The 27,500-nt window shown below is 45.1% G+C and overlaps 1 protein-coding gene across 1 annotated transcript in view; it reads left to right on the forward strand.

Moving 5' to 3' along the window:
* The window catches only part of LOC115127406 (dedicator of cytokinesis protein 3-like), a 311,415-nt gene that overhangs the window by 25,473 nt on the left and 258,442 nt on the right, over positions 1–27,500 (forward strand). The window contains 1 exon segment of the mRNA XM_065000744.1: positions 5,773–5,813. Coding sequence (XP_064856816.1) covers positions 5,773–5,813 — 41 coding nt within the window.

Below are 27,500 nucleotides of genomic sequence, written 5' to 3' on the forward strand. Positions count from 1 at the left end.
ATTATTATATTATTTAAATTTATTTTCAAAACTGAAAAAAGTAGATTCTGGATCTTCCGGATGAGGTTTTGGTAAACACATTAATCAGGATTGTATTTGTTTTTTTGAATTTTTTTGAAAACTGAAAAGATAGTGATTAGGATCATTTTGATGCCAAACAACAGGACCACTTGGAATGGTGGATTCTGGGTGGATTTAAAGAGGCACTACAAACCAAAAATGGGCAATGATCCTAAGGTGAGGAGGTTTTAAGAAAAGTTTTTACATCTGAAAACCAAAAGTTGATTAAGTTAAATTGACTGCAGTATAGATATGTGATCAGTTGTTATTTTGAAAAGTGTCAGATAAATAAATAAATAAATAAATAATAAATAAATAATAAATAAATGCATCTACTTATAAGTGATATACAAGCTCGATTTAAAAAAACAAAACAAAAACAAGGTACCTTTAATGTTCCCCGGGAGCTGGGAGACGGTGGATGTTGATTAAGGCAGCCCCCTCCCGCACCTCTCTGATTCAGAGTGCTTGGGTTAAAATGTGGAAGACACATTTCAGTTGAATACATTCAGTTGTACAACTGATGGGAGTTCAGTCATCTCTGTTTCCCAATGACAGTGTATTAGTAATATTACAACCTGCCCAGTAGATTGCAAGGCCTGTTCAAAGTACTGAAAGTCCCTGATTCTGTCATCTGGATATTGTGGTATCTGGATGAGAATGATGCTATCCTATTATTTTCTGGGGGAAAAATGTATCAAAAACAGCCAGATCGATCTAAACCTGGATTTAAAAAAAGAGGATTACAGAATCCGGAATCATTTTTTAACAAAAATCTCTCAGATTTAGGCCCGTATGACGAAGTTTGGCTACACAGACCTCCCGAAAGCCCCAGCGGTCTAAGGCACTTACGTTAAGATAACATCAGTCCTACCTGAGCCCAGTCACTGACATTATCCACAATGTTAAGATACCATCAGTCCTACCTGAGCCCAGTCACTGACATTATCCACAATGTTAAGATAACATCAGTCCTACCTGAGCCCGTTAACGTTAAGATAACATCAGTCCTACCTGAGCCCGTTAACGTTAAGATACCATCAGTCCTACCTGAGCCCGTTAACGTTAAGATAACATCAGTCCTACCTGTTAACGTTAAGCCATCAGTCCTACCTGAGCCCGTTAAAGATAACATCAGTCCTACCTGAGCCCGTTAACGTTAAGATAACATCAGTCCTACCTGAGCCCGTTAACGTTAAGATAACATCAGTCCTACCTGAGCCCGTTAACGTTAAGATAACATCAGTCCTACCTGAGCCCGTTAACGTTAAGATAACATCAGTCCTACCTGAGCCCGTTAACGTTAAGATAACATCAGTCCTACCTGAGCCCAGTCACTGACATTATCCACAATGTTAAGATACCATCAGTCCTACCTGAGCCCGTTAACGTTAAGATAACATCAGTCCTACCTGAGCCCAGTCACTGACATTATCCACAATGTTAAGATAACATCAGTCCTACCTGAGCCCGTCACTGATAACATCAGTCCTCCACAACGTTAAGATAACATCAGTCCTACCATTATCCACAATGTTAAGCATCAATCAGTCCTACCTGAGCCCGTTAACGTTAAGATAACATCAGTCCCTACCTAAGAGCCATCAGTCCTACCTGTTAACATCCACAATGTTAAGATAACATCAGTCCTACCTGAGCCCGTTAATTATCATCACAAGCCCGTTAACGTTAAGATAACATCAGTCCTACCTGAGCCCGTTAACGTTAAGATAACATCAGTCCTACCTGAGCCCGTTAACGTTAAGATACCATCAGTCCTACCTGAGCCCGTTAACGTTAAGATAACATCAGTCCTACCTGAGCCCAACGTTAAAGATACCATCAGTCCTACCTGAGCCCGTTAACGTTAAGATACCATCAGTCCTACCTGAGCCCGTTAACGTTAAGATAACATCAGTCCTACCTGAGCCCGTTAACGTTAAGATAACATCAGTCCTACCTGAGCCCGTTAACGTTAAGATACCATCAGTCCTACCTGAGCCCGTTAACGTTAAGATAACATCAGTCCTACCTGAGCCCGTTAACGTTAAGATAACATCAGTCCTACCTGAGCCCGTTAACGTTAAGATAACATCAGTCCTACCTGAGCCCGTTAACGTTAAGATAACATCAGTCCTACCTGAGCCCGTTAACGTTAAGATAACATCAGTCCTACCTGAGCCCGTTAACGTTAAGATAACATCAGTCCTACCTGAGCCCGTTAACGTTAAGATAACATCAGTCCTACCTGAGCCCGTTAACGTTAAGATAACATCAGTCCTACCTGAGCGTTAAGATACCATCAGTCCTCACGTTAAGATAACATCAGTCCTACTGAGCCCGTTAACGTTAAGATAACATCAGTCCTACCTGAGCCCGTTAACGTTAAGATAACATCAGTCCTACCTGAGCCCACGTCGTTAAGATAACATTAGTCCTCCTGAGCCAATAACGTTAAGATAACATCAGTCCTACCTGAGCCCGTTAACGTTAAGATAACATCAGTCCTACCTGAGCCCGTTAACGTTAAGATAACATCAGTCCTACCTGAGCCCGTTAACGTTAAGATACCATCAGTCCTACCTGAGCCCGTTAACGTTAAGATACCATCAGTCCTACCTGAGCCCGTTAACGTTAAGATAACATCAGTCCTACCTGAGCCCGTTAACGTTAAGATAACATCAGTCCTACCTGAGCCCGTTAACGTTAAGATAACATCAGTCCTACCTGAGCCCGTTAACGTTAAGATAACATCAGTCCTACCTGAGCCCGTTAACGTTAAGATAACATCAGTCCTACCTGAGCCCGTTAACGTTAAGATAACATCAGTCCTACCTGAGCCCGTTAACGTTAAGATAACATCAGTCCTACCTGAGCCCGTTAACGTTAAGATAACATCAGTCCTACCTGAGCCCGTTAACGTTAAGATAACATCAGTCCTACCTGAGCCCGTTAACGTTAAGATAACATCAGTAACGTTAAGATAACATCAGTCCTACCTGAGCCCGTTAACGTTAAGATACCATCAGTCCTACCTGAGCCGTTAACGTTAAGATAACATCAGTCCTACCTGAGCCCGTTAACGTTAAGATAACATCAGTCCTACCTGAGCCCGTTAACGTTAAGATAACATCAGTCCTACCTGAGCCCGTTAACGTTAAGATAACATCAGTCCTACCTGAGCCCGTTGAAACCTCTTGCCTCTACCACTCTGCGTCCTGAGCTCTGGAAATGCAAATTATCTAAATGCTAATAGTATTAGTTAAAACTCAAAAGTTCATTAAAATAACATGCAGGGTATCAAATTAAAGCTACACTCGTTGTGAATCCAGGCAACAAGTCAGATTTTAAAATGCTTTTCGGCGACAGCATGAGAAGCTATTATCTGATAGCATGCACCAATACACTACAACAGAAAAGCACAGCAGGGGACGTAAACAAAATAATTAGCATTTCGGCGTTACACAAACCGCACAATAAAATAGAAAACAGTCATTACCTTTCCATCTTCTTTGTTGGCACTCCTAGATGTCCCATAAACACTATTGGGTCTTTATTTCGATTAATCGGGCCATATAAAGCCAAGATATCGTTATATGTAGACTGTGTGATAAACGAAAAAAACAGCGATTTCACAACGTAACGTCATTTTTAAAATTCAAAAAGTAGACGATAAACCACAAAACACTTGAAATACGTTTGTAATGCTACTTTAGGTATTAGTAACGTTAATAAGCGATAAAAATCATCCATAGGCGATGTAGAAATCATTAGCTGTCGTCTTGGAAAAAATTTCAGGAGAGAGCTCTTCCGGAATGATCACCGGAGGGTCGTGCCCCTCTTTCGGTTCAACCAAGAATCAAAGATGATTCAATTCACAAGACTCTAGACAACATGGGGATGCTGTGGGAGTTGAATGCTCGGTCTTATCTAATTCGGCTCACTGTTAACAATTGCTGGAAGTGGCGCAAGGATATTTATTTCCATTTTCTGTGATCAGGTTTTCCTGCGCTTTCCGATGTAACGCACGTTATGTAATAGCCACAGTCGTGATTTAACCAGTTTTAAAAACGTCCGAGGGTTTCCTATCCACACATTCTAACCATATGAACGTACTATATTCCTGGCATGAGTAGCAGGGCGCTGAAATGTTGCGCGATTTTTAACAAAATGTTCAAAAAAGTAGAGGGTCGACTGAGGAGGTTAACGTTAAGATAACATCAGTCCTACCTGAGCCCGTTAACGTTAAGATAACATCAGTCCTACCTGAGCCCATTAACGTTAAGATAACATCAGTCCTACCTGAGCCCGTTAACGTTAAGATAACATCAGTCCTACCTGAGCCCAGTCACTGACATTATCCACAATGTTAAGATACCATCAGTCCTACCTGAGCCCGTTAACGTTAAGATAACATCAGTCCTACCTGAGCCCGTTAACGTTAAGATAACATCAGTCCTACCTGAGCCCGTTAACGTTAAGATAACATCAGTCCTACCTGAGCCCGTTAACGTTAAGATAACATCAGTCCTACCTGAGCCCGTTAACGTTAAGATAACATCAGTCCTACCTGAGCCCGTTAACGTTAAGATAACATCAGTCCTACCTGAGCCCGTTAACGTTAAGATAACATCAGTCCTACCTGAGCCCGTTGTTAAGATAACATCAGTCCTACCTTGTTAACGTTAAGATAACATCAGTCCTACCTGAGCCCGTTAACGTTAAGATAACATCAGTCCTACCTGATTAACGTTAAGATAACATCAGTCCTACCTGAGCCCGTTAACGTTAAGATAACATCAGTAGCCCGTTAACGTTAAGATAACATCAGTCCTACCTGAGCCCGTTAACGTTAAGATAACATCAGTCCTACCTGAGCCCGTTAACGTTAAGATAACATCAGTCCTACCTGAGCCCGTTAACGTTAAGATAACATCAGTCCTACCTGAGCCCGTTAACGTTAAGATAACATCAGTCCTACCTGAGCCCGTTAACGTTAAGATAACATCAGTCCTACCTGAGCCCTCTCTCTGACACATTATCCACAACGTTAAGATAACATCAGTCCTACCTGAGCCCTCTCTCTGACACATTATCCACAACGTTAAGATAACATCAGTCCTACCTGAGCCCTCTCTCTGACACATTATCCACAACGTTAAGATAACATCAGTCCTACCTGAGCCCGTTAACGTTAAGATAACATCAGTCCTACCTGAGCCCGTTAACGTTAAGATACCATCAGTCCTACCTGAGCCCGTTAACGTTAAGATAACATCAGTCCTACCTGAGCCCTCTCTCTGACACATTACCCACAACGTTAAGATAACATCAGTCCTACCTGAGCCCGTTAACGTTAAGATAACATCAGTCCTACCTGAGCCCGTTAACGTTAAGATAACATCAGTCCTACCTGAGCCCAGTGTCTGACACATTATCCACAATGTTAAGATAACATCAGTCCTACCTGAGCCCGTTAACGTTAAGATAACATCAGTCCTACCTGAGCCCACTCTCTGACACATTATCCACAATGTTAAGATAACATCAGTCCTACCTGAGCCCTCTCTCTGACACATTATCCACAACGTTAAGGTGATACTGATAATGTTGAATTCAGGGATTTCAGAGGGTGGTGGTGTAAAGGATGAGATCAGGGCTGTTCTCAGGCTACTCTCCTAAACATTGATTTTTGATATTTCTCTGTTTCAGGTTGGTACCGAGGATCCTCCACCAGGAAACCCACAATCAAGGTAAATAAACGGCTCCAATGAGCTCCTAGAGGAAATAGGCTATTTCCCTACCATTCTGTCTGTAGTTCTGGGCTTCCAGAGTGACAGTGTCTCTGGTACAGGTGAGAACAAGGTTAATTGTTAACCTTACTGTACCAACAAACAAAACAACTACATGTTGGAAAAAGTATTGTTGTACACTACAAATAAAGCTATTATTTTTATATATAATAATATAATAAATAATATATTATTAATATTATTTTTATATATTTTATTATTTTGCTCTGGGCTTCCAGAGTTACAGTTTTTCTGCTCCAGTTGAAAAGAAGGTTAATTGTTTATACACCTTACTTTATATATAAAAACAATTCTAATAAAGATAGTGGTCAAAATTATTGGATTACCTGTTTTCAGGTCTCCATCTCCCTCACTTTAGATTACCTGTTTTCAGTTCTCCATCTCCCTCACCTTAGATTACCTGTTTTCAGTTCTCCATCTCCCTCACCTTGGATTACCTGTTTTCAGGTCTCCATCTCCCTCACCTTAGATTACCTGTTTTCAGGTCTCCATCTCCCTCACCTTAGATTACCTGTTTTCAGTTCTCCATTTCCCTCACCTTAGATTACCTGTTTCCAGTTCTCCATCTCCCTCACTTTAGATTACCTGTTTTCAGTTCTCCATCTCCCTCACCTTAGATTACCTGTTTTCAGTTCTCCATCTCCCTCACCTTGGATCCCCTGTTTTCAGTTCTCCATATCCCTCACCTTGGATCCCCTGTTTTCAGTTCTCCATCTCCCTCACCTTAGAATACCTGTTTCCAGTTCTCCATCTCCCTCACCTTAGATTACCTGTTTTCAGTTCTCCATCTTCCTCACCTTGGATCCCCTGTTTTCAGTTCTCCATCTCCCTCACCTTGGATTACCTGTTTTCAGTTCTCCATCTCCCTCACCTTAGATGACCTGTTTTCAGTTCTCCATCTCCCTCACCTTAGATTACCTGTTTCCAGTTCTCCATCTCCCTCACCTTAGATGACCTGTTTTCAGTTCTCCATCTCCCTCACCTTAGATTACCTGTTTTCAGTTCTCCATCTCCCTCACCTTGGATCCCCTGTTTTCAGTTCTCCATCTCCCTCACCTTGGATTACCTGTTTTCAGTTCTCCATCTCCCTCACCTTGGATTACCTGTTTTCAGTTCTCCATCTCCCTCACCTTGGATTACCTGTTTTCAGTTCTCCATCTCCCTCACCTTGGATCCCCTGTTTCCAGTTCTCCATCTCCCTCACCTTGGATCCCCTGTTTCCAGTTCTCCATCTCCCTCACCTTGGATCCCCTGTTTCCAGTTCTCCATCTCCCTCACCTTGGATTACCTGTTTTCAGTTCTCCATCTCCCTCACCTTAGATTACCTGTTTTCAGGTCTCCATCTTCCTCACCTTAGATTACCTGTTTCCAGTTCTCCATCTCCCTCACCTTAGATTACCTGTTTTCAGTTCTCCATCTCCCTCACCTTGGATCCCCTGTTTCCAGTTCTCCATCTCCCTCACCTTAGATTACCTGTTTCCAGTTCTCCATCTCCCTCACCTTAGATTACCTGTTTTCAGTTCTCCATCTCCCTCACCTTGGATTACCTGTTTCCAGTTCTCCATCTCCCTCACCTTGGATCCCCTGTTTCCAGTTCTCCATCTCCCTCACCTTGGATCCCCTGTTTCCAGTTCTCCATCTCCCTCACCTTGGATCCCCTGTTTCCAGTTCTCCATCTCCCTCACCTTGGATTACCTGTTTTCAGTTCTCCATCTCCCTCACCTTAGATTACCTGTTTTCAGGTCTCCATCTTCCTCACCTTAGATTACCTGTTTCCAGTTCTCCATCTCCCTCACCTTAGATTACCTGTTTTCAGTTCTCCATCTCCCTCACCTTGGATCCCCTGTTTCCAGTTCTCCATCTCCCTCACCTTAGATTACCTGTTTCCAGTTCTCCATCTCCCTCACCTTAGATTACCTGTTTTCAGTTCTCCATCTCCCTCACCTTGGATTACCTGTTTCCAGTTCTCCATCTCCCTCACCTTAGATGACCTGTTTTCAGTTCTCCATCTCCCTCACCTTAGATTACCTGTTTTCAGGTCTCCATCTCCCTCACCTTGGATTACCTGTTTCCAGTTCTCCATCTCCCTCACCTTGGATTACCTGTTTCCAGTTCTCCATCTCCCTCACCTTAGATTACCTGTTTTCAGGTCTCCATCTCCCTCACCTTAGATGACCTGTTTCCAGTACTCTAGCTCTTTCACCTTGTGAGGATAACAACACTGAGTCCTTTTCTAACATGCTTTATGAGATTAGAGAACACATTGGGAGAGATTGTAGACCATTCCTCCTATACAGCATCTTTCCAGATCCTTGATATCCTTCGACTGCTCTTTTCAATTCAAACCACAGGATTTCAATAGGGTTCAAGTCCGGAGACTGAGATGACCAATGAAAATTGTATATATTTTTGGTAAATTAACTATTTCTTTGTGGATTTTGGAATGTGCTTGGAGTGGTGGAAGATCCACTTGTGACCAAGTGTCAGCCATCTTGCAGAGGCAACCAATCCTGGTATTTGGTTCATAATGCCGTCGTTGACCTTAAGAAGGACCCCAGTACCAGTGGAAGGAAAATAGCCCCATAACATCAAAGATCAACCAACATATTTTACAGTAGGAATGGGGTTCTGTCGTTCTGCCCCTGAACGAGGCAGTTAACCCACTGTTCCTAGGCTGTCGTTCTGCCCCTGAACAAGGCAGTTAACCCACTGTTCCTAGGCTGTCTTTGTAAATAAGAATTTGTTCTTAATTGACTTGCCCAGTTCAATAAAGGTAAAATTAAAAATCCTTCACGAGATAAATTAAATCAAGAACAATATAAGATGCAGGGCTGAAGGGAGTTATAGTTTACATTAAGCAAATATTCAACCTAGTTCAGTGCAGAAATAATGGTATTTAACTACAATGACCCTAATCCATTGCGGCTGTTCTTTTTCCGGCAGAGACACTTTTTTCCCTGCTACATTAGGTTAGATGCACACAGACCACATGAGAGAGGAATGTACACAACACAACGAGAGAGAGACAGAGACAGAGACAGAGAGAGAGAGAGAGAGAGAGACAGAGACAGAGACAGAGAGACAGAGAGAGAGAGAGACAGAGAGAGAGAGAGAGAGAGAGAGAGAGAGACAGAGAGAGAGAGAGAGAGAGAGAGAGACAGAGACAGAGACAGAGACAGAGAGAGAGAGAGAGAGAGAGAGAGACCGAGAGAGAGACAGAGACCGAGACAGAGACAGAGAGAGAGAGAGAGAGAGAGACAGAGAGAGAGAGAGAGAGAGAGAGAGACAGAGACAGAGAGAGAGAGAGAGACAGAGACAGAGAGACAGAGAGAGAGAGAGAGAGAGAGAGAGAGAGAGAGACCGAGAGAGAGACAGAGACAGAGAGAGAGAGAGAGAGAGAGAGAGAGAGTTTGTGAAAATATGCCAACTATCTACTGAAAAACTGGTAAAGTGATTGTCAGACAGCTCTGTAGCATTCCTCGGCAGCCTGTCTAAATAGGGTGACTAAAGACAGTACAGTTTGGGGAGAACAGAGACAACGTTAGATGGTTGGCTGGTTGTGTAACAGTATAACTTTAGACCGTCCCCTCGCCCATACCCGGGCGCGAACCAGGGACCCTCTGCAAACATCAACAACTGACACCCACGAAGCATCGTTACCCATCGCTCCACAAAAGCTGCGGCCCCTGCAGAGCAAAGGGGAACTACTACTTCAAGGTCTCAGAGCAAGTGACGTCACCGATTGAAACGCTATTTAGCGCACACCACCGCTAACTAAGCTAGCCGTTTCACATCCGTTACAGTTGGCTGGCTGCTACTGCCCGAGGAGAGATGAGATGATGACTTTAAGAAATGAAAAATAATAAAATAATACAATAAAACTAAGTGAAATACACAACTGAAATATTTGATTATATTTCATTAGTCATGTCCTATTTTATTTTGTGGACCTGACAGAGACAATGGGATGTTTTCAATGTTTTAGTGATTGGAATGTTCACTTGTTGGCTTTGGAATTTCTACTTTAAAAAAATCTCTGATATTTTTTTATCATTATTTCACAATGCATTTAATGTTAACATTTTTTTTTACAATCGAAATCGAGAACAGTGATTCTTAAAAAAAAAAATCAAACCAGAATTAAACTGACCTGAAAGAGCACTAACAAACAGTACAATTATCTTTGTTCTCTTTACTATATCAGACCATCTGTTGTGTGCTGTCTGATCCCTCCTGTTGCTTTGTGGAGCTCTGCTATCTGGCTTGAGTCCGACGGCCCCGACATTATACACCAGGGCCTGTTTTTTCATCAATAACTAGGGTACGGGTAGGGCTCGGGTCTCACTAACATTATTAAGCTGAGCCATTTGCTCGTGCTCTGCTGTTCAGTACAAATCACATCTGACTAACTAAGATCATAACATTGGTGTCAGAAGTGCTTCAACCTCATCAAATATAGAAACAGGAGAGATTATTTCACGCAAAAAATAATGATGTTTCTTGAGTTATGTTGGGAGTTTAGAGTGACGAAAAGTAGCTAACAGCCAACTGCTCTCTCATGTCTCATCATTGAGCAGAGCAGCCCAAGCGGAGGCGTTGCTATGGAAACTCAGAGCCGCCGTGAGCAGAGTGCAGGGAGCGAGAGACAGACAGAGAGGAGCAGCTAATAGATTTACTAAGTTATTTCTGATTTTGGGTTCCGGGCAGAGCCGGGCCTTTTACATTTAGCAGAAGCAATCTGGCAGGTAGGGACCTGAACGTCTTGGGCACGGGTAGGGGTAGGACCTGAACGTTGTAGGGCATGGGTAGGGGTAGGACCTGAACGTTGTAGGGCATGGGTAGGGGTAGGACCTGAACGTTGTAGGGCATGGGTAGGGGTAGGACCTGAACGTTGTAGGGCATGGGTAGGGGTAGGACCTGAACGTTGTAGGCACGTTGTAGGCACGGGTAGGATTAGGACCTGAACGTTGTAGGGCATGGGTAGGGGTAGGACCTGAACGTTGTAGGGCATGGGTAGGGTTCGGACATGAACGTTGTAGGGCATGGGTAGGACCTGAACGTTGTTGGGCATGGGTAGGGGTAGGACCTGAACGTTGTTGGGCATGGGTAGGGGTAGGACCTGAACGTTGTAGGGCATGGGTAGGGGTCGGACCTGAACGTTGTAGGGCACGGGTAGGTTTAGGACCTGAACGTTGTAGGGCATGGGTAGGACCTGAACGTTGTAGGGCATGGGTAGGGGTAGGACCTGAACGTTGTAGGGCATGGGTAGGTGTAGGACCTGAATGTTGTAGGGCATGGATAGGGTTAGGACCTGAACGTTGTTGGGTATGGATAGGGGTAGGACCTGAACGTTGTTGGGCCTGAACGTTGTAGGGCAGCCTTTCTTAAGGTATGGGTCGTGGACCTGTTAATGGTGGGTCGCGACATGTCAGAATAAATGGATAATTATTTCATTAATTACTGGAATTGATTTGGCAAAGTGCATCTGCGCTCTCTGTTCAGTGCGCTCTCTGTTCAGTGCCTCTCTGTTCAGTGCGCTCTCTGTTCAGTGCACTCTCTGTTCAGTGCCTCTCTGTTCAGTGGCTCTCAGCAAGGGTGAGAGGGAGCCTGTTGTGCTTCACAGTTTATCAGATCTTTTGTCTGCAGTTTTCTTGGAGACGGGATGCAGCGATGTCATTCAAGCCACTGACTTTTTTTTTCTACCCGCCATCACTCACTGCTGTCATGAAATGGACTCGTGCAACAAGTTCTGACTGAGTTCAATTGTCATGAAATGGAATGAAACTCTCAGTAGTAGATGTGCGTTTCTCTTTCTAACAATCCCCTGGCCTTGTACACAGCTAATAGTTAACGTTAACCCAAGTTAGCTAACTGATGCAACCCTAAGTAACAGTACAGATGAAGATGAACAATGACCAGGCCTACTGTATATCTTACTGTAGAAATGATCAGGCCTACTGTACATCTCACTGTAGAAATGATCAGGCCTACTGTACATCTCACTGTAGAAATGATCAGGTCTACTGTACATCTTACTGTAGAAATGATCAGGCCTACTGTACATCTTACTGTAGAAATGATCAGGCCTACTGTACATCTCACTGTAGAAATGATCAGGTCTACTGTACATCTTACTGTAGAAATGATCAGGCCTACTGTACATCTTACTGTATAAATGATCAGGCCTACTGTACATCTCACTGTAGAAATGATCAGGCCTACTGTACATCTTACTGTAGAAATGATCAGGCCTACTGTACATCTTACTGTAGAAATGATCAGGCCTACTGTACATCTTACTGTAGAAATGATCAGGCCTACATCTTACTGTAGAAATGATACATCTCACTGTAGAAATGATCAGGCCTACTGTAAATCTTACTGTAGAAATGATCAGGCCTACTGTACATCTCACTGTAGAAATCTTACTGTAAATCTTAGAAATGGTCAGGCCTACTGTACATCTTACTGTAGAAATGATCAGGCCTACTGTACATCTTACTGTAGAAATGATCAGGCCTACTGTATATCTTACTGTAGAAATGATCAGGCCTACTGTACATCTTACTGTAGAAATGATCAGGCCTACTGTACATCTTACTGTAGAAATGATCAGGCCTACTGTACATCTCACTGTAGAAATGATCAGGCCTACTGTACATCTTACTGTATAAATGATCAGGCCTACTGTACATCTTACTGTAGAAATGATCAGGCCTACTGTATATCTTACTGTAGAAATGATCAGGCCTACTGTACATCTTACTGTAGAAATGATCAGGCCTACTGTACATCTCACTGTATAAATGATCAGGCCTACTGTACATCTCACTGTATAAATGATCAGGCCTACTGTACATCTCACTGTAGAAATGATCAGGCCTACTGTACATCTTACTGTAGAAATGATCAGGCCTACTGTACATCTTACTGTAGAAATGATCAGGTCTACTGTACATCTTACTGTAGAAATGATTGTTGAAAACAAGTTTAGGTTGGAACTGTTAAAAGCTGTTAAAATACAATAATAATAGTTGTTCTGAACTGGAATAAACTGTTTGAAGCGAGATGCTTTTTGAGGCAAACCCAGCAGGAAGTGGTCGCCTGCCTGACTGACAAAGCACTAGATGTTCTGATCCAGTTTGGCACCACACATCTATGTCAGTCAGTGTTGTCAACTCTGACATACTTTAAAAACAAGTATAGAAACAGACTCAATGGTGAGCATCACCTCAGTGTTACACAGTCAGAAAGAGACTCAATGCTGAGCATCACCTCAGTGTTACACAGTCAGAAACAGACTCAAGGCTGAGCATCACCTCAGTGTTACACAGTCAGAAACAGAGCCCAGAATAGACATGTTCTCATTAGGACTGTGTGTGTTTTCTGGTCTACATCTGTGTGATGTGATCATAACCACGACGTTCAGGGGAGGGGAGGACCTGAGCATCGTGGGTATGGGGAGGGGAGGACTTGAGCATCATGGGTATGGGGAGGGGAGGACCTGAGCATCGTGGTTATGGGGAGGGGAGGACCTGAAAGTCGTGGGTATGGGGAGGGGAGGACCTGAGCATCGTGGGTATGGGGAGGGGAGGACCTGAGCATCGTGGGTATGGGGAGGGGAGGACCTGAAAGTCGTGGGTATGGGGGAGGGGAGGACCTGAGCATCGTGGGTATGGGGAGGGGAGGACCTGAAAGTCGTGGGTATGGGGAGGGGACGACCTGAACGTCGTGGGTATGGGGAGGGGAGGACCTGAACGTCGTGGGTATGGGGAGAGGACGACCTGAACGTCGTGGGTATGGGGAGGGGAGGACCTGAACGTCGTGGGTATGGGGAGGGGAGGACCTGAAAGTCGTGGGTATGGGGAGGGGACGACCTGAACGTCGTGGGTATGGGGAGGGGACGACCTGAACATTGTGGGTATGGGGAGGGGAGGACCTGAAAGTCGTGGGTATGGGGAGGGGAGGACCTGAAAGTCGTGGGTATGGGGGAGGACCTGAACGTCGTGGGTATGGGGAGGACCTGAACGTCGTGGGTATGGGGAGGGGACGACCTGAACGTCATGGGTATGGGGAGGGGACGACCTGAACGTCGTGGGTATGGGGAGGGGACGACCTGAACGTCGTGGGTATGGGGAGGGGACGACCTGAACGTCGTGGGTATGGGGAGGGGACGACCTGAACGTCGTGGGTATGGGGAGGACCTGAACGTCGTGGGTATGGAGTAGAAGAGGGGAGGGGAAGAGAGGAGAGGAGGGGGCAGAGTAGGAGAGGAGAAGAGTAGGAGAGGAGAGAGGGGGTAGAGTAGGAGAGGAGAGGAGAGAGGGGGTAGAGTAGGGAGAGGAGAGGAGAGGAGAGGAGAGGAGAGGAGAGGAGGGGAGGGGAGGAGAGGAGAGAGGGGGCAGAGTAGGAGAGGGGAGGAGAGGAGAGGCAGTAACTCTATCTGCCATGTCTCTATTAATGTAACTCACCCTTGGATTTTTACTGAGCTGAGAGTTTACACTCCAATCACCAGTACCTTGAATTATCACCAGCCTATTTGTCAAATCAAATCACATTTTATTGGTCACATACACATGGTTAGCAGATGTTAATGCGAGTGTAGCGAAATGCTTGTGCTTCTAGTTCCGACCATGCAGTAATATCTAACAAGTAATCTATCAAATTCACAACAACTACCTCATACACACAAATGTAGAGGAATGAATAACAATATGTACATATAAATATATGGATGAGTGATGGCCGAGCGGCATAGGCAAGATGCAGTAGATGGTATAGAGTACAGTATATACATATGAGATGAGTAATGTAGGGTATGTAAACAAAGTGGCATAGTTTAAAGTGGCTAGTGATACATTTATTACATAAAGATGCAGTAGATGATATAGAGTACAGTATATACATATACATATGAGATGAATAATGTAGGGTATGTAAACATTATATTAGGTAGCATTGTTTAAAGTGGCTAGTGATACATTTATTACATCAATTTTTCCATTATTAAAGTGGCTGGAGTTGAGTCAGTGTGTTGGCAGCAGCCACTCAATGTTAGTGGTGGCTGTTTAACAGTCTGATGGCCTTGAGATAGAAGCTGTTTTTCAGTCTCTCGGTCCCTGCTTTGATGCACCTGTACTGACCTCGCCTTCTGGATGATAGCGGGGTGAACAGGCTGTGGCTCGGGTGGTTGTTGTCCTTGATGATCTTTTTGGCCTTCCTGTGACATCGGGTGGTGTAGGTGTCCTGGAGGGCAGGTAGTGTGCCCCCGGTGATTGTGCAGACCTCACTACCCTCTGGAGAGCCTTACGGTTGTGGGCGGAGCAGTTGCCGTACCAAGCGGTGATACAGCCCGACAGGATGCTCTCGATTGTGCATCTGTAAATGTTTGTGAGTGTTTTAGGTGACAATCCACATTTTTTCAGCCTCCTGAGGTTGAAGAGGCTGCGCCTTCTTCCCCACGCTGTCTGTGTTGATGGACCATTTCAGTTTGTCCGTGATGTGTACGCTGTCTGTCTGCCTGTCTTTCTGTCTGTCTGTCTGTCTGTCTGTCTCTGTCTGTCTGTCTGTCTGTCTGTCTGTCTGTCTGTCTGTCTGTCTGTCTGTCTGTCTAAACAGATTAATCTGTGTTGATGAACCATCTCTCTGACTCAAACAGCTCTGAGGCATCTCTGTCTTTCCGACATAGCAGATAGTTAACACTGTAGATAGTTAACACTGAGCTAGAAGCTATAAGAAACTGTATGCCCTCAGCATGCCACAAAAGGGATTGAAAATGTGCAAAACGATATGTATGAGTAACTATCTAGAACCTAAAATGATTGTTCAGCTGTCCCCATAAGATAACCCTTTGAAGAACCCGTTGGGTTCCAGGTAGAACCCTTTGGGTTCCAGGGACCCTTTTTTCTAAGGGTGTAGCCTATAACAGAGCAGAACAGTACAGAGAAGAGCAGAGCAGAACATAAAGAACAGAACAGAACATAAAGAACAGAACAGAAAAGAACAGAACAGAACACAGCAGAACATAAAGAACAGAACAGAAAAGAACAGAACAGAACACAGCAGAACATAAAGAACAGAACAGAAAAGAACAGAACAGAACACAGCAGAACATAAAGAACAGAACAGAAAAGAACAGAACAGAACACAGCAGAACATAAAGAACAGAACAGAAAAGAACAGAACAGAACACAGCAGAACATAAAGAACAGAACAGAAAAGAACAGAACAGAACACAGCAGAACATAAAGAACAGAACAGAAAAGAACAGAACAGAACACAGCAGAACATAAAGAACAGAACAGAAAAGAACAGAACAGAAACACAGCAGAACATAAAGAACAGAACAGAAAAGAACAGAACAGAACACAGCAGAACATAAAGAACAGAACAGAAAAGAACAGAACAGAACACAGCAGAACATAAAGAACAGAACAGAACAGAACACAGCAGAACATAAAGAACAGAAAAGAACAGAACAGAACATAAAGAACAGAACATAAAGAACAGAGCAGAACAGAGCAGAACAGAACATAAAGAACAGAACATAAAGAACATAACATAAAGAACAGAACATAAAGAACAGAACAGAACAGAACATAAAGAACAGAACATAAAGAACAGAACATAAAGAACAGAACAGAACAGAACATAAAGAACAGAACATAAAGAACAGAACATAAAGAACAGAACATAAAGAACAGAACAGAACAGAACATAAAGAACAGAACATAAAGAACAGAACATAAAGAACAGAACAGAACATAAAGAACAGAACAGAACAGAACATAAAGAACAGAACAGAACATAAAGAACAGAACAGAACAGAACATAAAGAACAGAACAGAACACCAATCCACTAGTGTTGTAGCCCTGTGTGGCTCAGTTGGTAGAGCATGGTGGTTGCATTGGGTTGTGAGCTCTATTTCTGTTCGATGTCCCACTACCGTAAATCGCTTGGGATGAAAGTGTCTACTAAAATGGCATATACCAGTATACCATATATTAGGGAATCAGTCAGCCACACAGTCCAGCCAGTCAGCCAACCAGTCAGCCAGCCAGTAGCCAGTCAGTTAATTAGTCAGCCAGCCAGTCAGTTAATCAGTCAGCCTGTCAGTCAGCCAGCCAGTCAATCAGTCAGCCACTCTGTCCAGCCAGCCAGTCTGTTAATCAGTCAGCCAGCCAGTAGCCAGTCAGTTAATTAGTCAGCCAGCCAGTAGCCAGCCAGTCAGTTAATCAGTCAGCCAGCCAGTAGCCAGTCAGTTAATTAGTCAGCCAGCCAGTCAGTTAATCAGTCAGCCTGTCAGCCAGCCAGCCAGTCAGTTAATCAGTCAGCCTGTCAGCCAGCCAGCCAGTCTGTCAGTAAGTCAGTCAGTCAGTTAATTGGTCAGTCAGTCAGTTAAAAAGTCAGTCAGACAGTTAATCAGTCAGTCAGTGAGTCAGTTAATCAGTCAGTTAATCAGCCAGTCAGTCAGTTAATCAGTCATCCAGCCAGTCAGTTAAAAAGTCAGTCAGCCAGTCAGTTAATCAGCCAGTCAGTCAGTTAAATCAGTCAGTTAATCAGTCAGTCCGTCAGTTAAATAGTTAGTCAGTCAGTCAGTTAATCAGTCAGCCAGCCAGTCAGTTAAAAAGTCAGCCAGCCAGTTGCCGGTCATTCAGCCAGCCAGTCAATCAGTCAGCCACTCAGTCCAGCCAGCCAGTCTGTCAGTAAGTCAGTCAGTCAGCCAGCCGGCCAGTTAATCAGCTAGTCAGTCAGTTAATCAAGTCAGTCAGTCAGTCAGTTAATCAGCCAGTTAATCAGTCAGTCAGTTAATCAGTCAGCCAGTCAGTCAGTCAGTTAATCAGTCAATCAGTCAGTTAATCAGTCAGCCAGTCAGTTAATCAGTCAGACAGTTAATCAGTCAGTCAGTGAGTCAGTTAATCAGTCAGTTAATCAGCCAGTCAGTCAGTTAATCAGTCATCCAGCCAGTCAGTTAAAAAGTCAGTCAGCCAGTCAGTTAATCAGCCAGCCAGTAGCCAGTCAGTTAATTAGTCAGCCAGCCAGTAGCCAGCCAGTCAGTTAATCAGTCATCCAGCCAGTAGCCAGTCAGTTAATTAGTCAGCCAGCCAGTCAGTTAATCAGTCAGCCTGTCAGTCAGCCAGCCAGTCAATCAGTCAGCCACTCTGTCCAGCCAGCCAGTCTGTTAATCAGTCAGCCAGCCAGTAGCCAGTCAGTTAATTAGTCAGCCAGCCAGTCAGTTAATCAGTCAGCCTGTCAGCCAGCCAGCCAGTCTGTCAGTAAGTCAGTCAGTCAGTTAATTGGTCAGTCAGTCAGTTAAAAAGTCAGTCAGACAGTTAATCAGTCAGTTAATCAGCCAGTCAGTCAGTTAATCAGTCATCCAGCCAGTCAGTTAAAAAGTCAGTCAGCCAGTCAGTTAATCAGCCAGTCAGTCAGTTAAATCAGTCAGTTAATCAGTCAGTCCGTCAGTTAAATAGTTAGTCAGTCAGTCAGTTAATCAGTCAGCCAGCCAGTCAGTTAAAAAGTCAGCCAGCCAGTTGCCGGTCATTCAGCCAGCCAGTCAATCAGTCAGCCACTCAGTCCAGCCAGCCAGTCTGTCAGTAAGTCAGTCAGTCAGCCAGCCGGCCAGTTAATCAGCTAGTCAGTCAGTTAATCAAGTCAGTCAGTCAGTCAGTTAATCAGCCAGTTAATCAGTCAGTCAGTTAATCAGTCAGCCAGTCAGGTAATCAGCCAGTCAGTCAGTCAGTTAATCAGTCAATCAGTCAGTTAATCAGTCAGCCAGTCAGTTAATCAGTCAGACAGTTAATCAGTCAGTCAGTGAGTCAGTTAATCAGTCAGTTAATCAGCCAGTCAGTCAGTTAATCAGTCATCCAGCCAGTCAGTTAAAAAGTCAGTCAGCCAGTCAGTTAATCAGCCAGTCAGTCAGTTAAATCAGTCAGTTAATCAGTCAGTCCATCAGTTAAATAGTTAGTCAGCCAGTTGCCGGTCATTCAGCCAGCCAGTCAATCAGTCAGCCACTCAGTCCAGCCAGCCAGCCAATCTGTCAGTAAGTCAGTCAGTCAGCCAGCCGGCCAGTTAATCAGCTAGTCAGTCAGTTAATCAGCCAGTTAATCAGTCAGTCAGTTAATCAGTCAGCCAGTCAGGTAATCAGCCAGTCAGTCAGTCAGTCAATCAGTCAGTTAATCAGTCAGCCAGTCAGTTAATCAGTCATGCAGTTAATCAGTCAGCCAGTCAGTCAACCAGCCAGTCAGTCAGTTAAAAAGTCAGTCAGTCGGTTAATCAGTCTGTCAGTTAATCAGTCAGTTAATCAGTTAATCGGTCAGTCAGTTTCAGCCAGCCAGTCAGTTAATCAGCCAGTCAGCCAGCCAGCCAGTCAGTTAAATAGTCAGTCAGTCAGTTAATCAGTCAGCCAGCCAGTCAGTTAAATAGTCAGTCAGTCAGTTAATCAGTAAGCCAGCCAGTCAGTTAATCAGCCAGTCAGTCAGTTAAAAAGTCAGTAAGCCAGTCAGTCAGTTCATCAGTCAGTTAATCAGTCAGTCAGTGAGTTAATCAGTCAGTTAATCAGTCAGTCAGTCAGTTAATCAGTCAGTCAGTGGGCTGTTGAATAATTCATCCTATGTGTCTCTGTCAGAGCTGACAGGAGGGAGGGAGGGAGTGATGGGGAGAGAGAGTGAGAGGCGGAGAGTGAGTGAGAGGGGAGGGAGTGAGGGGGAGAGAGTGAGAGGGGGAGAGAGTGAGAGTGAGAGGGAGAGAGAGTGAGAGGGAGAGAGAGGAGGGGAGAGAGAGAGTGAGAGGGGAGAGAGTGAGAGGGAGAGAGAGTGAGAGTGAGAGAGAGTGAGGGGGAGAGAGAGTGAGAGGGGGAGAGAGTGAGGGGGAGAGAGAGTGAGAGGGGAGAGAGTGAGAGGGGAGAGAGAGGGAGGGGAGAGAGAGTGAGAGGGGGAGAGAGGGAGAGGGAGAGAGAGTGAGGGGGAGAGAGAGAGCGGGGGAGAGAGTGAGGGGGAGAGAGAGTGAGAGGGGGAGAGAGTGAGAGGGAGAGAGAGTGAGGGGAGAGAGAGTGAGAGGGGAGAGAGTGAGAGGGAGAGAGAGTGAGGGGAGAGAGAGAGTGAGAGGGGGAGAGAGTGAGAAGGGGAGAGAGTGAGAAGGGGAGAGGGAGAGGGGAGAGAGAGTGAGAGGGGAGAGAGAGTGAGAGGGAGAGAGAGTGAGGGGGGAGAGAGAGTGAGGGGGAGAGAGAGTGAGGGGGAGAGAGTGAGGGGAGAGGGGGAGAGAGAGTGAGAGGGAGAGAGAGTGAGGGGGAGAGAGAGTGAGAGGGGAGAGAGGGAGGGGAGAGAGAGGAGAGGGAGAGAGAGTGAGGGGGAGAGAGAGTGAGAGGGAGAGAGAGTGAGGGGGAGAGAGAGTGAGAGGGGGAGAGAGTGAGGAGAGAGAGTGAGAGGGAGAGAGAGTGAGGGGGAGAGGGGAGAGAGAGTGAGAGGAGAGAGAGTGAGAGGGGGGAGAGAGTGAGGGGAGAGAGAGTGAGAGGGAGAGAGAGGGGGAGAGAGAGTGAGAGGGAGAGAGAGTGAGGGTGGAGAGAGTGAGAGGGGGAGAGAGTGAGGGGAGAGAGAGTGAGGGGGAGAGAGAGGGGGAGAGAGTGAGGGGGAGAGAGAGTGAGAGGGAGAGAGAGTGAGAGGGAGAGAGAGTGAGGGGGAGAGAGAGTGAGAGGGGGAGAGAGAGTGAGAGGGAGAGAATATTGCTGAAGGTGGATAGTGAGCCTTTACTCTCATAGAGCCCCAATGTACTGTACTGTATGTATTTTTACATGTTTAATTCATTCATTTGTTTTTAAACACAATAGGTAGTTTGTGCTCAAGAGAGAGAGAATTGGAAAGCAGTTGATTTGGAGATGGCGAGAGGGAGGGGAGGAAGGAGAGGGAGAAAGGGAGGACAGGAAGGTTAGGGAGAGAGGGAGTGAAGGGAGGAAGGAGTGGGAGGGAGGGATAGAGGGGAGGGAGAGAGAGAGGGGAGGAAGGAGAGGGAGGGGAGAGGGGAGGAAGGAGAGGGAGAGAGAGAGGGCAGGAATGAGAGGGAGAGAGGGAGAGAGGGAGGGGTAAGGAGAAGAAGGGAGGGATAGAGGGGAGAGAGAGAGGGGAGGAAGGAGAGGGAGGGAGAGAGGGGGGAGGAAGGAGAGGGAGAGAGAGAGAGGGGAAGAAGGAGAGGGAGGGAGAGAGGGGAGGAAGGAGAGGGAGAGAGAGAGAGGGGAGGAAGGAGAGGGAGAGAGAGAGAGGGGAGGAAGAAGAGTGAGAGAGGAAGAGGGGAGGAAGGAGAGGGAGAGAGAGGGGAGGAAGGAGAGGGAGGGAGAGAGGGGTAAGGAGAGGAGAGGAGAGATAGAGGGGAGGAAGGAACTCTCTCTCTTCCTGTCTTTTTTCTCTCTCTTTCTCCTCTTTCTCCCTCACTCACTCTCTGTCTCTCTCTCTCTCTCTCTCTCTCTCTCTCTCTCTCTCTCTCTCAACAAAAATATGTTCATGAAAATATATTTTGTATTTCGCATCTCAAACCTTTTTTCTAAGGCAATGGGTCATACAATATAAATCCCAGTGTGTTTTGTTCCATAATGTCAGTGTCCTCACCTGGATTTATAAAGACAAAGAGTTTCCCAGGTATGATAATAACACTCTCTATTCATACACTTCCTCTTATTCATAAGCTACTGTTATATCAATTCAAGGGGCTTTATTGGCATGGGAAACTCTCTCTCTGTCTCTCTCTGTCTCTCTCTCTCTGTCTGTCTGTCTGTCTGTCTGTCTGTCTGTCTGTCTGTCTGTCTGTCTGTCTGTCTGTCTGTCTGTCTGTCTGTCTCTCTCTCTCTCTCTCTCTCTCTCTCAATTCAATTCAATTCAAGGGCTTTATTGGCATGGGAAACATGTGTTAACATTGCCAAAGCAAGTGAGGTAGATGGTGACCCAGGAACCCCCTTCCATGCAAACTGGCGACCCAGGGACCTTCTCACAGGCAATCTAGTGACCCAGGGACCCCCTTCCATGCAAACTGGCGACCCAGGGACCTTCTCGCAGGCAATCTGGTGACCCAGGGACCCCCTTCCATGCAAACTGGCGACCCAGGGACCTTCTCGCAGGCAATCTGGTGACCCAGGGACCCCCTTCCATGCAAACTGGCGACCCAGGGACCATCTCGCAGGCAATCTGGTGACCCAGGGACCCCCTTCCAGATGAACTGGCGAAAAGGAAGTGTGAACTCTAACAGCCTATTAGCTAGAAAGGTACATCCCAATCACATTTCCGCTAAGTCAGCAGCCAGCGACACTTGATGGGACTGCTATTAGTGGGGGCTTTTTCAAAGCCCGTGTCAGATACTCCAGTGAGTTTAATTACCTCAATTTTAGGAGTTAAGAAATAGTTGACATCCTTAGAAAGATGCACTCATCTTTTCTACTGTTATTCTAAATGTGTGTATTCTGTTGTTGCTAGAGTATTCTGTTGTTGCTAGGTTATTCTGTTGTTGCTAGCATATTCTGTTTTTGCTAGAGTATTCTGTTGTTGCTAGCGTATTCTGTTGTTGCTAGCGTATTCTGTTGTTGCTAACGTATTCTGTTGTTGCTAACGTATTCTGTTGTTGCTAACGTATTCGGTTTTTGCTAGAGTATTCTGTTGTTGCTAACGCATTCTGTTGTTGCTAACCTATTCTGTTGTTGCTAACGTATTCTGTTGTTGCTAGTGTATTCGGTTGTTGCTAGTGTATTCGGTTGTTGCTAATGTATTCCGTTGTTGCTAATGTATTCGGTTGTTGCTAATGTATTCGGTTGTTGCTAACGTATTCTGTTGTTGCTAGTGTATTCTGTTGTTGCTATCGTATTCTGTTGTTGCTAGCGTATTCTGTTGTTGCTAGCGTATTCTGTTGTTGCTAGAGTATTCTGTTGTTGCTAATTCTGTTGTTGCTAATGTATTCGGTTGTTGCTAATGTATTCGGTTGTTGCTAACGTATTCCGTTGTTGCTAGCGTATTCTGTTTTTGTTAACCTATTCTGTTGTTGCTAGCGTATTCTGTTGTTGCTAATGAATTCGGTTGTTGCTAACGTATTCTGTTGTTGCTAGCGTATTCTGTTGTTGCTAGCGTATTCTGTTGTTGCTAAAGTATTCTGTTGTTGCTAAAGTATTCTGTTGTTGCTAGAGTATTCTGTTGTTGCTAGAGTATTCTGTTGTTGCTAAAGTATTCTGTTGTTGCTAGAGTATTCTGTTGTTGCTAAGTATTCTGTTGTTGCTAGAGTATTCTGTTGTTGCTAGAGTATTCTGTTTTTGCTAGTGTATTCTGTTGTTGCTAGAGTATTCTGTTGTTGCTGGAGTATTCTGTTGTTGCTGGAGTATTCTGTTGTTGCTAGAGTATTCTGTTGTTGCTAGAGTATTCTGTTGTTGCTAGAGTATTCTGTTGTTGCTAGAGTATGCTGTTGTTGTTGTTACAAATATTCATAAAAACATTTTTTTTTTTACACATTTTTTTAAAACATCTTTTAAAACAATATTTGACCTTTTCCTGTATTGGGCAAATCTTTCAGACTATAGTCATTTTTCACTAGACACTTCACCAAAGCAATGTTATTTCCACATTTGGGTTTTTTATCTTAGCAAGACAAGAATGACAAATACAGTAGGGTTTGGAATTCCATTTGATTGGCTCATATTTTGTGCTAAAATAAAGATTTTAGGTTTTGAATCTAGCAGACAGTCTTATCGAGGCCGATGTTACCTTTTTGTTTTATCAAAGCAAGAGAAGAAACACACCTACTGCCCTGTAGGGTTGTCTGTGTACCTACTTCACTTAACTGTCTGTGTACCTACTTCACTTAACTGGCTGTGTACCTACTTCACTTAACTGGCTGTGTACCTACTTCACTTAACTGGCTGTGTACCTACTTCACTTAACTGGCTGTGTACCTACTTCACTTAACTGGCTGTGTACCTACTTCACTTAACTGTCTGTGTACCTACTTCACTTAACTGGCTGTGTACCTACTTCACTTAACTGGCTGTGTACCTACTTCACTTAACTGGCTGTGTACCTACTTCACTTAACTGGCTGTGTACCTACTTCACTTAACTGTCTGTGTACCTACTTCACTTAACTGGCTGTGTACCTACTTCACTTAACTGGCTGTGTACCTACTTCACTTAACTGTCTGTGTACCTACTTCACTTAACTGGCTGTGCTGAATGTTGGGTTTCTCTCTGTGCTCCAATCTTCCCCCAGCCAGGCAGCCAGGCAGCATCAGTGTTCTCCCCGGGGATGGGTTCTTGCCTATTAGAGCAGATCAACCCTCCTTACCTCAATCAGATCCCACACAGAGAGAGGGTTCAATTGGCTGGCTGGGAGGGACGGGGGAAGAGGGGGACAACCTGTCACTGAAACAGAGACGGCCAAGGGAGGGACAGGCTCCGTTCCCAATATCCATACTGCCGTACAACTTAGGAGGAAGTAGTGCTATGATAATTGGTTTTGTATCTTACAGACCATCCTAGCATGTCCTGGAGACAACGTTGTCCTTTTTTAAAAGACGGTATTATGTTCTTAACCTATCAGAGTCTAAGCCAAGGGAGGGGTCTAAACCAAGGGTGGGGTCTAAGCCAAGGGAGGGGTCTATAAGCCAAGGGAGGGGTCTAAGCCAAGGGAGGGGTCTAAGCCAAGGTAGGGGTCTAAGCCAAGGGAGGGGTCTTAGCCAAAAGAGGGGTCTAAGCCAAGGGAGGGGTCTAAGACAAGGGAGGGGTCTAAGCCAAGGGAGGGGTCTAAAGCCAAGGGAGGGGTCTAAGCCAAGGGAGGGGTCTAAGCCAAGGGAGGGGCTTAAAACAATGTAATTGTCATCCAAGGATCATTTAGCTATTTGATTTCGAATTTTAAGACCTTTTGAAGATTTGCCAAAAATATATACAACAATTATTGTTATTATTTTTTGAATTTTACCCTGTTTTCTCCCCAATTTCGTGTAATCCAATTGTTTAGTAGCTACTATCTTGTCTCATCGCTACAACTCCCGTACGGGCTCGGGAGAGACGAAGGTTGAAAGTCATGTGTACACAACCAAACCAACCACTGCTTCTTAACACAGCGCGCATCCAACCCGGAAGCCAGCCGCACCAATGTGTCGGAGGATACACCGTGCACCTGGCGACCTTGGTTAGCGCGCACTGCGCCCGGCCCGCCACAGGAGTCGCTGGTGCGCGATGAGACAAGGATATCCCTACCGGCCAAACCCTCCCTAACCCGGAAGATGCTAGGCCAATTGTGCGTCGCCCCACGGACCTTCCGGTCGCGGCCGGTTACGACAGAGCCTGGGCGCGAACCCAGAGTCTCTGGAGGCCTATACAACAATTATTTGATGAAAATTATTTTGGGCCTGGCTATTAGTCATACAAACACATTGAATAACAGATAGTCCTTACTGCTATTAGCCAATAGAAACACATTGAATAACAGATAGTCCTTACTGCTATTAGCCAATAGAAACACATTGAATAACAGATAGTCCTTACTGCTATTAGCCAATAGAAACACATTGAATAACAGATAGTCCTTACTGCTATTAGCCAATAGAAACACATTGAATAACAGATAGTCCTTACTGCTATTAGCCAATAGAAACACATTGAATAACAGATAGTCCTTACTGCTATTAGCCAATAGAAACACATTGAATAACAGATAGTCCTTACTGCTATTAGCCCATAGAAACACATTGAATATCAGATAGTCCTTACTGCTATTAGCCAATAGTATCAGTACCTACAGGCCAGGTCAGTTACCTACAGTCCAGGTCAGTTACCTACAGGCCAGGTCAGTATCTACAGTCCAGGTCAGTTACCTACAGGCCAGGTCAGTTATCTACAGTCCAGGTCAGTTACCTACAGGCCAGGTCAGTTACCTACAGGCCAGGTCAGTTATCTACAGGCCAGGTCAGTTACCTACAGGCCAGGTCAGTTACCTACAGTCCAGGTCAGTTACCTACAGTCCAGGTCAGTTATCTACAGTCCAGGTCAGTTACCTACAGGCCAGGTCAGTTACCTACAGGCCAGGTCAGTTATCTACAGGCCAGGTCAGTTACCTACAGGCCAGGTCAGTTACCTACAGTCCAGGTCAGTTATCTACAGGCCAGGTCAGTTATCTACAGGCCAGGTCAGTTATCTACAGGCCAGGTCAGTTACCTACAGGCCAGGTCAGTATCTACAGGCCAGGTCAGTATCTACAGGCCAGGTCAGTTACCTACAGGCCAGGTCAGTTACCTACAGGCCAGGTCAGTATCTACAGGCCAGGTCAGTTATCTACAGGCCAGGTCAGTTATCTACAGGCCAGGTCAGTTACCTACAGGCCAGGTCAGTTACCTACAGGCCAGGTCAGTTATCTACAGGCCAGGTCAGTTACCTACAGGCCAGGTCAGTTACCTACAGTCCAGGTCAGTTATCTACAGGCCAGGTCAGTTATCTACAGGCCAGGTCAGTTATCTACAGGCCAGGTCAGTTACCTACAGTCCAGGTCAGTTATCTACAGGCCAGGTCAGTTATCTACAGGCCAGGTCAGTTACCTACAGGCCAGGTCAGTTATCTACAGGCCAGGTCAGTTACCTACAGGCCAGGTCAGTTACCTACAGGCCAGGTCAGTTATCTACAGGCCAGGTCAGTTATCTACAGGCCAGGTCAGTTATCTACAGGCCAGGTCAGTTACCTACAGTCCAGGTCAGTTATCTACAGGCCAGGTCAGTTATCTACAGGCCAGGTCAGTTACCTACAGGCCAGGTCAGTATCTACAGGCCAGGTCAGTAACTACTATACCTCAGCCTCCTTCTGTATTACAGCTAGAGGTGATTTCCAATGTGATTCTACCCAGCCTCCTCACCCACTCTAATCCATTCTAAAACGACAGGCTCCTTAACCTAGCTGATCTACCCCCCTAATTAAAGTTCTTCTGCTTTTCATCTGAACCTCTCTTCTACTGACTGTCTATCCGGCTACACATTTATATTGTTCATCTCCCACTCATTCACCGTCAGAGTCACTTTATATTCTATAAAGTCTCAAATAACATTGAGCTAATTAGCTTCCTGAGCTAACCTGCGTCGTTGTTAAGAGTTCCTATCTGTCTGTGCTGAGTGTTTACCTCACGCTACAGACATAGACTCAGCAGTGTGATGTCGTACACAGACCTCCCGCTGACAGATATCCATAGCAACGGCGTCGGCGATCACATAGCGGTCAGCGTTGGGAGAAACGGTTGTTTATTTGTTGTTGTTGTTGTTTATCTCTGTAAGCACGGGGGGGGGGGGGGAGTGGCGTAGCGGTCAAAGGCACTGCATCTCTCAGTGCTAGACGTATCACTACAGACTCTGGTTTGATTCCAGGCTGTATCACAACCCGGCCTGGATTGGGAGTCCCATAGGGCTGCACACAGCGTCGTCTGGGTTTGGCCGGGAAAGTCCGTCATTGTACATAACAATTTGTTATTAATTGACTTGCCAAGTTAAATAAAGGTTAAATAAAAAATAAAAAAAACAATTTGCTGGCGTTACCTTTGAGCTGGTGACTCATAATGTGACTCATAATGTACCAGCTCTATTTCAGGAGACTTCTGCTATTAATATCTACAACATCATATTAATAGATG

The sequence above is a fragment of the Oncorhynchus nerka genome, linkage group LG15 (assembly GCF_034236695.1).
Source record: "Oncorhynchus nerka isolate Pitt River linkage group LG15, Oner_Uvic_2.0, whole genome shotgun sequence".
Taxonomy (NCBI): Eukaryota; Metazoa; Chordata; class Actinopteri; order Salmoniformes; family Salmonidae; genus Oncorhynchus; species Oncorhynchus nerka.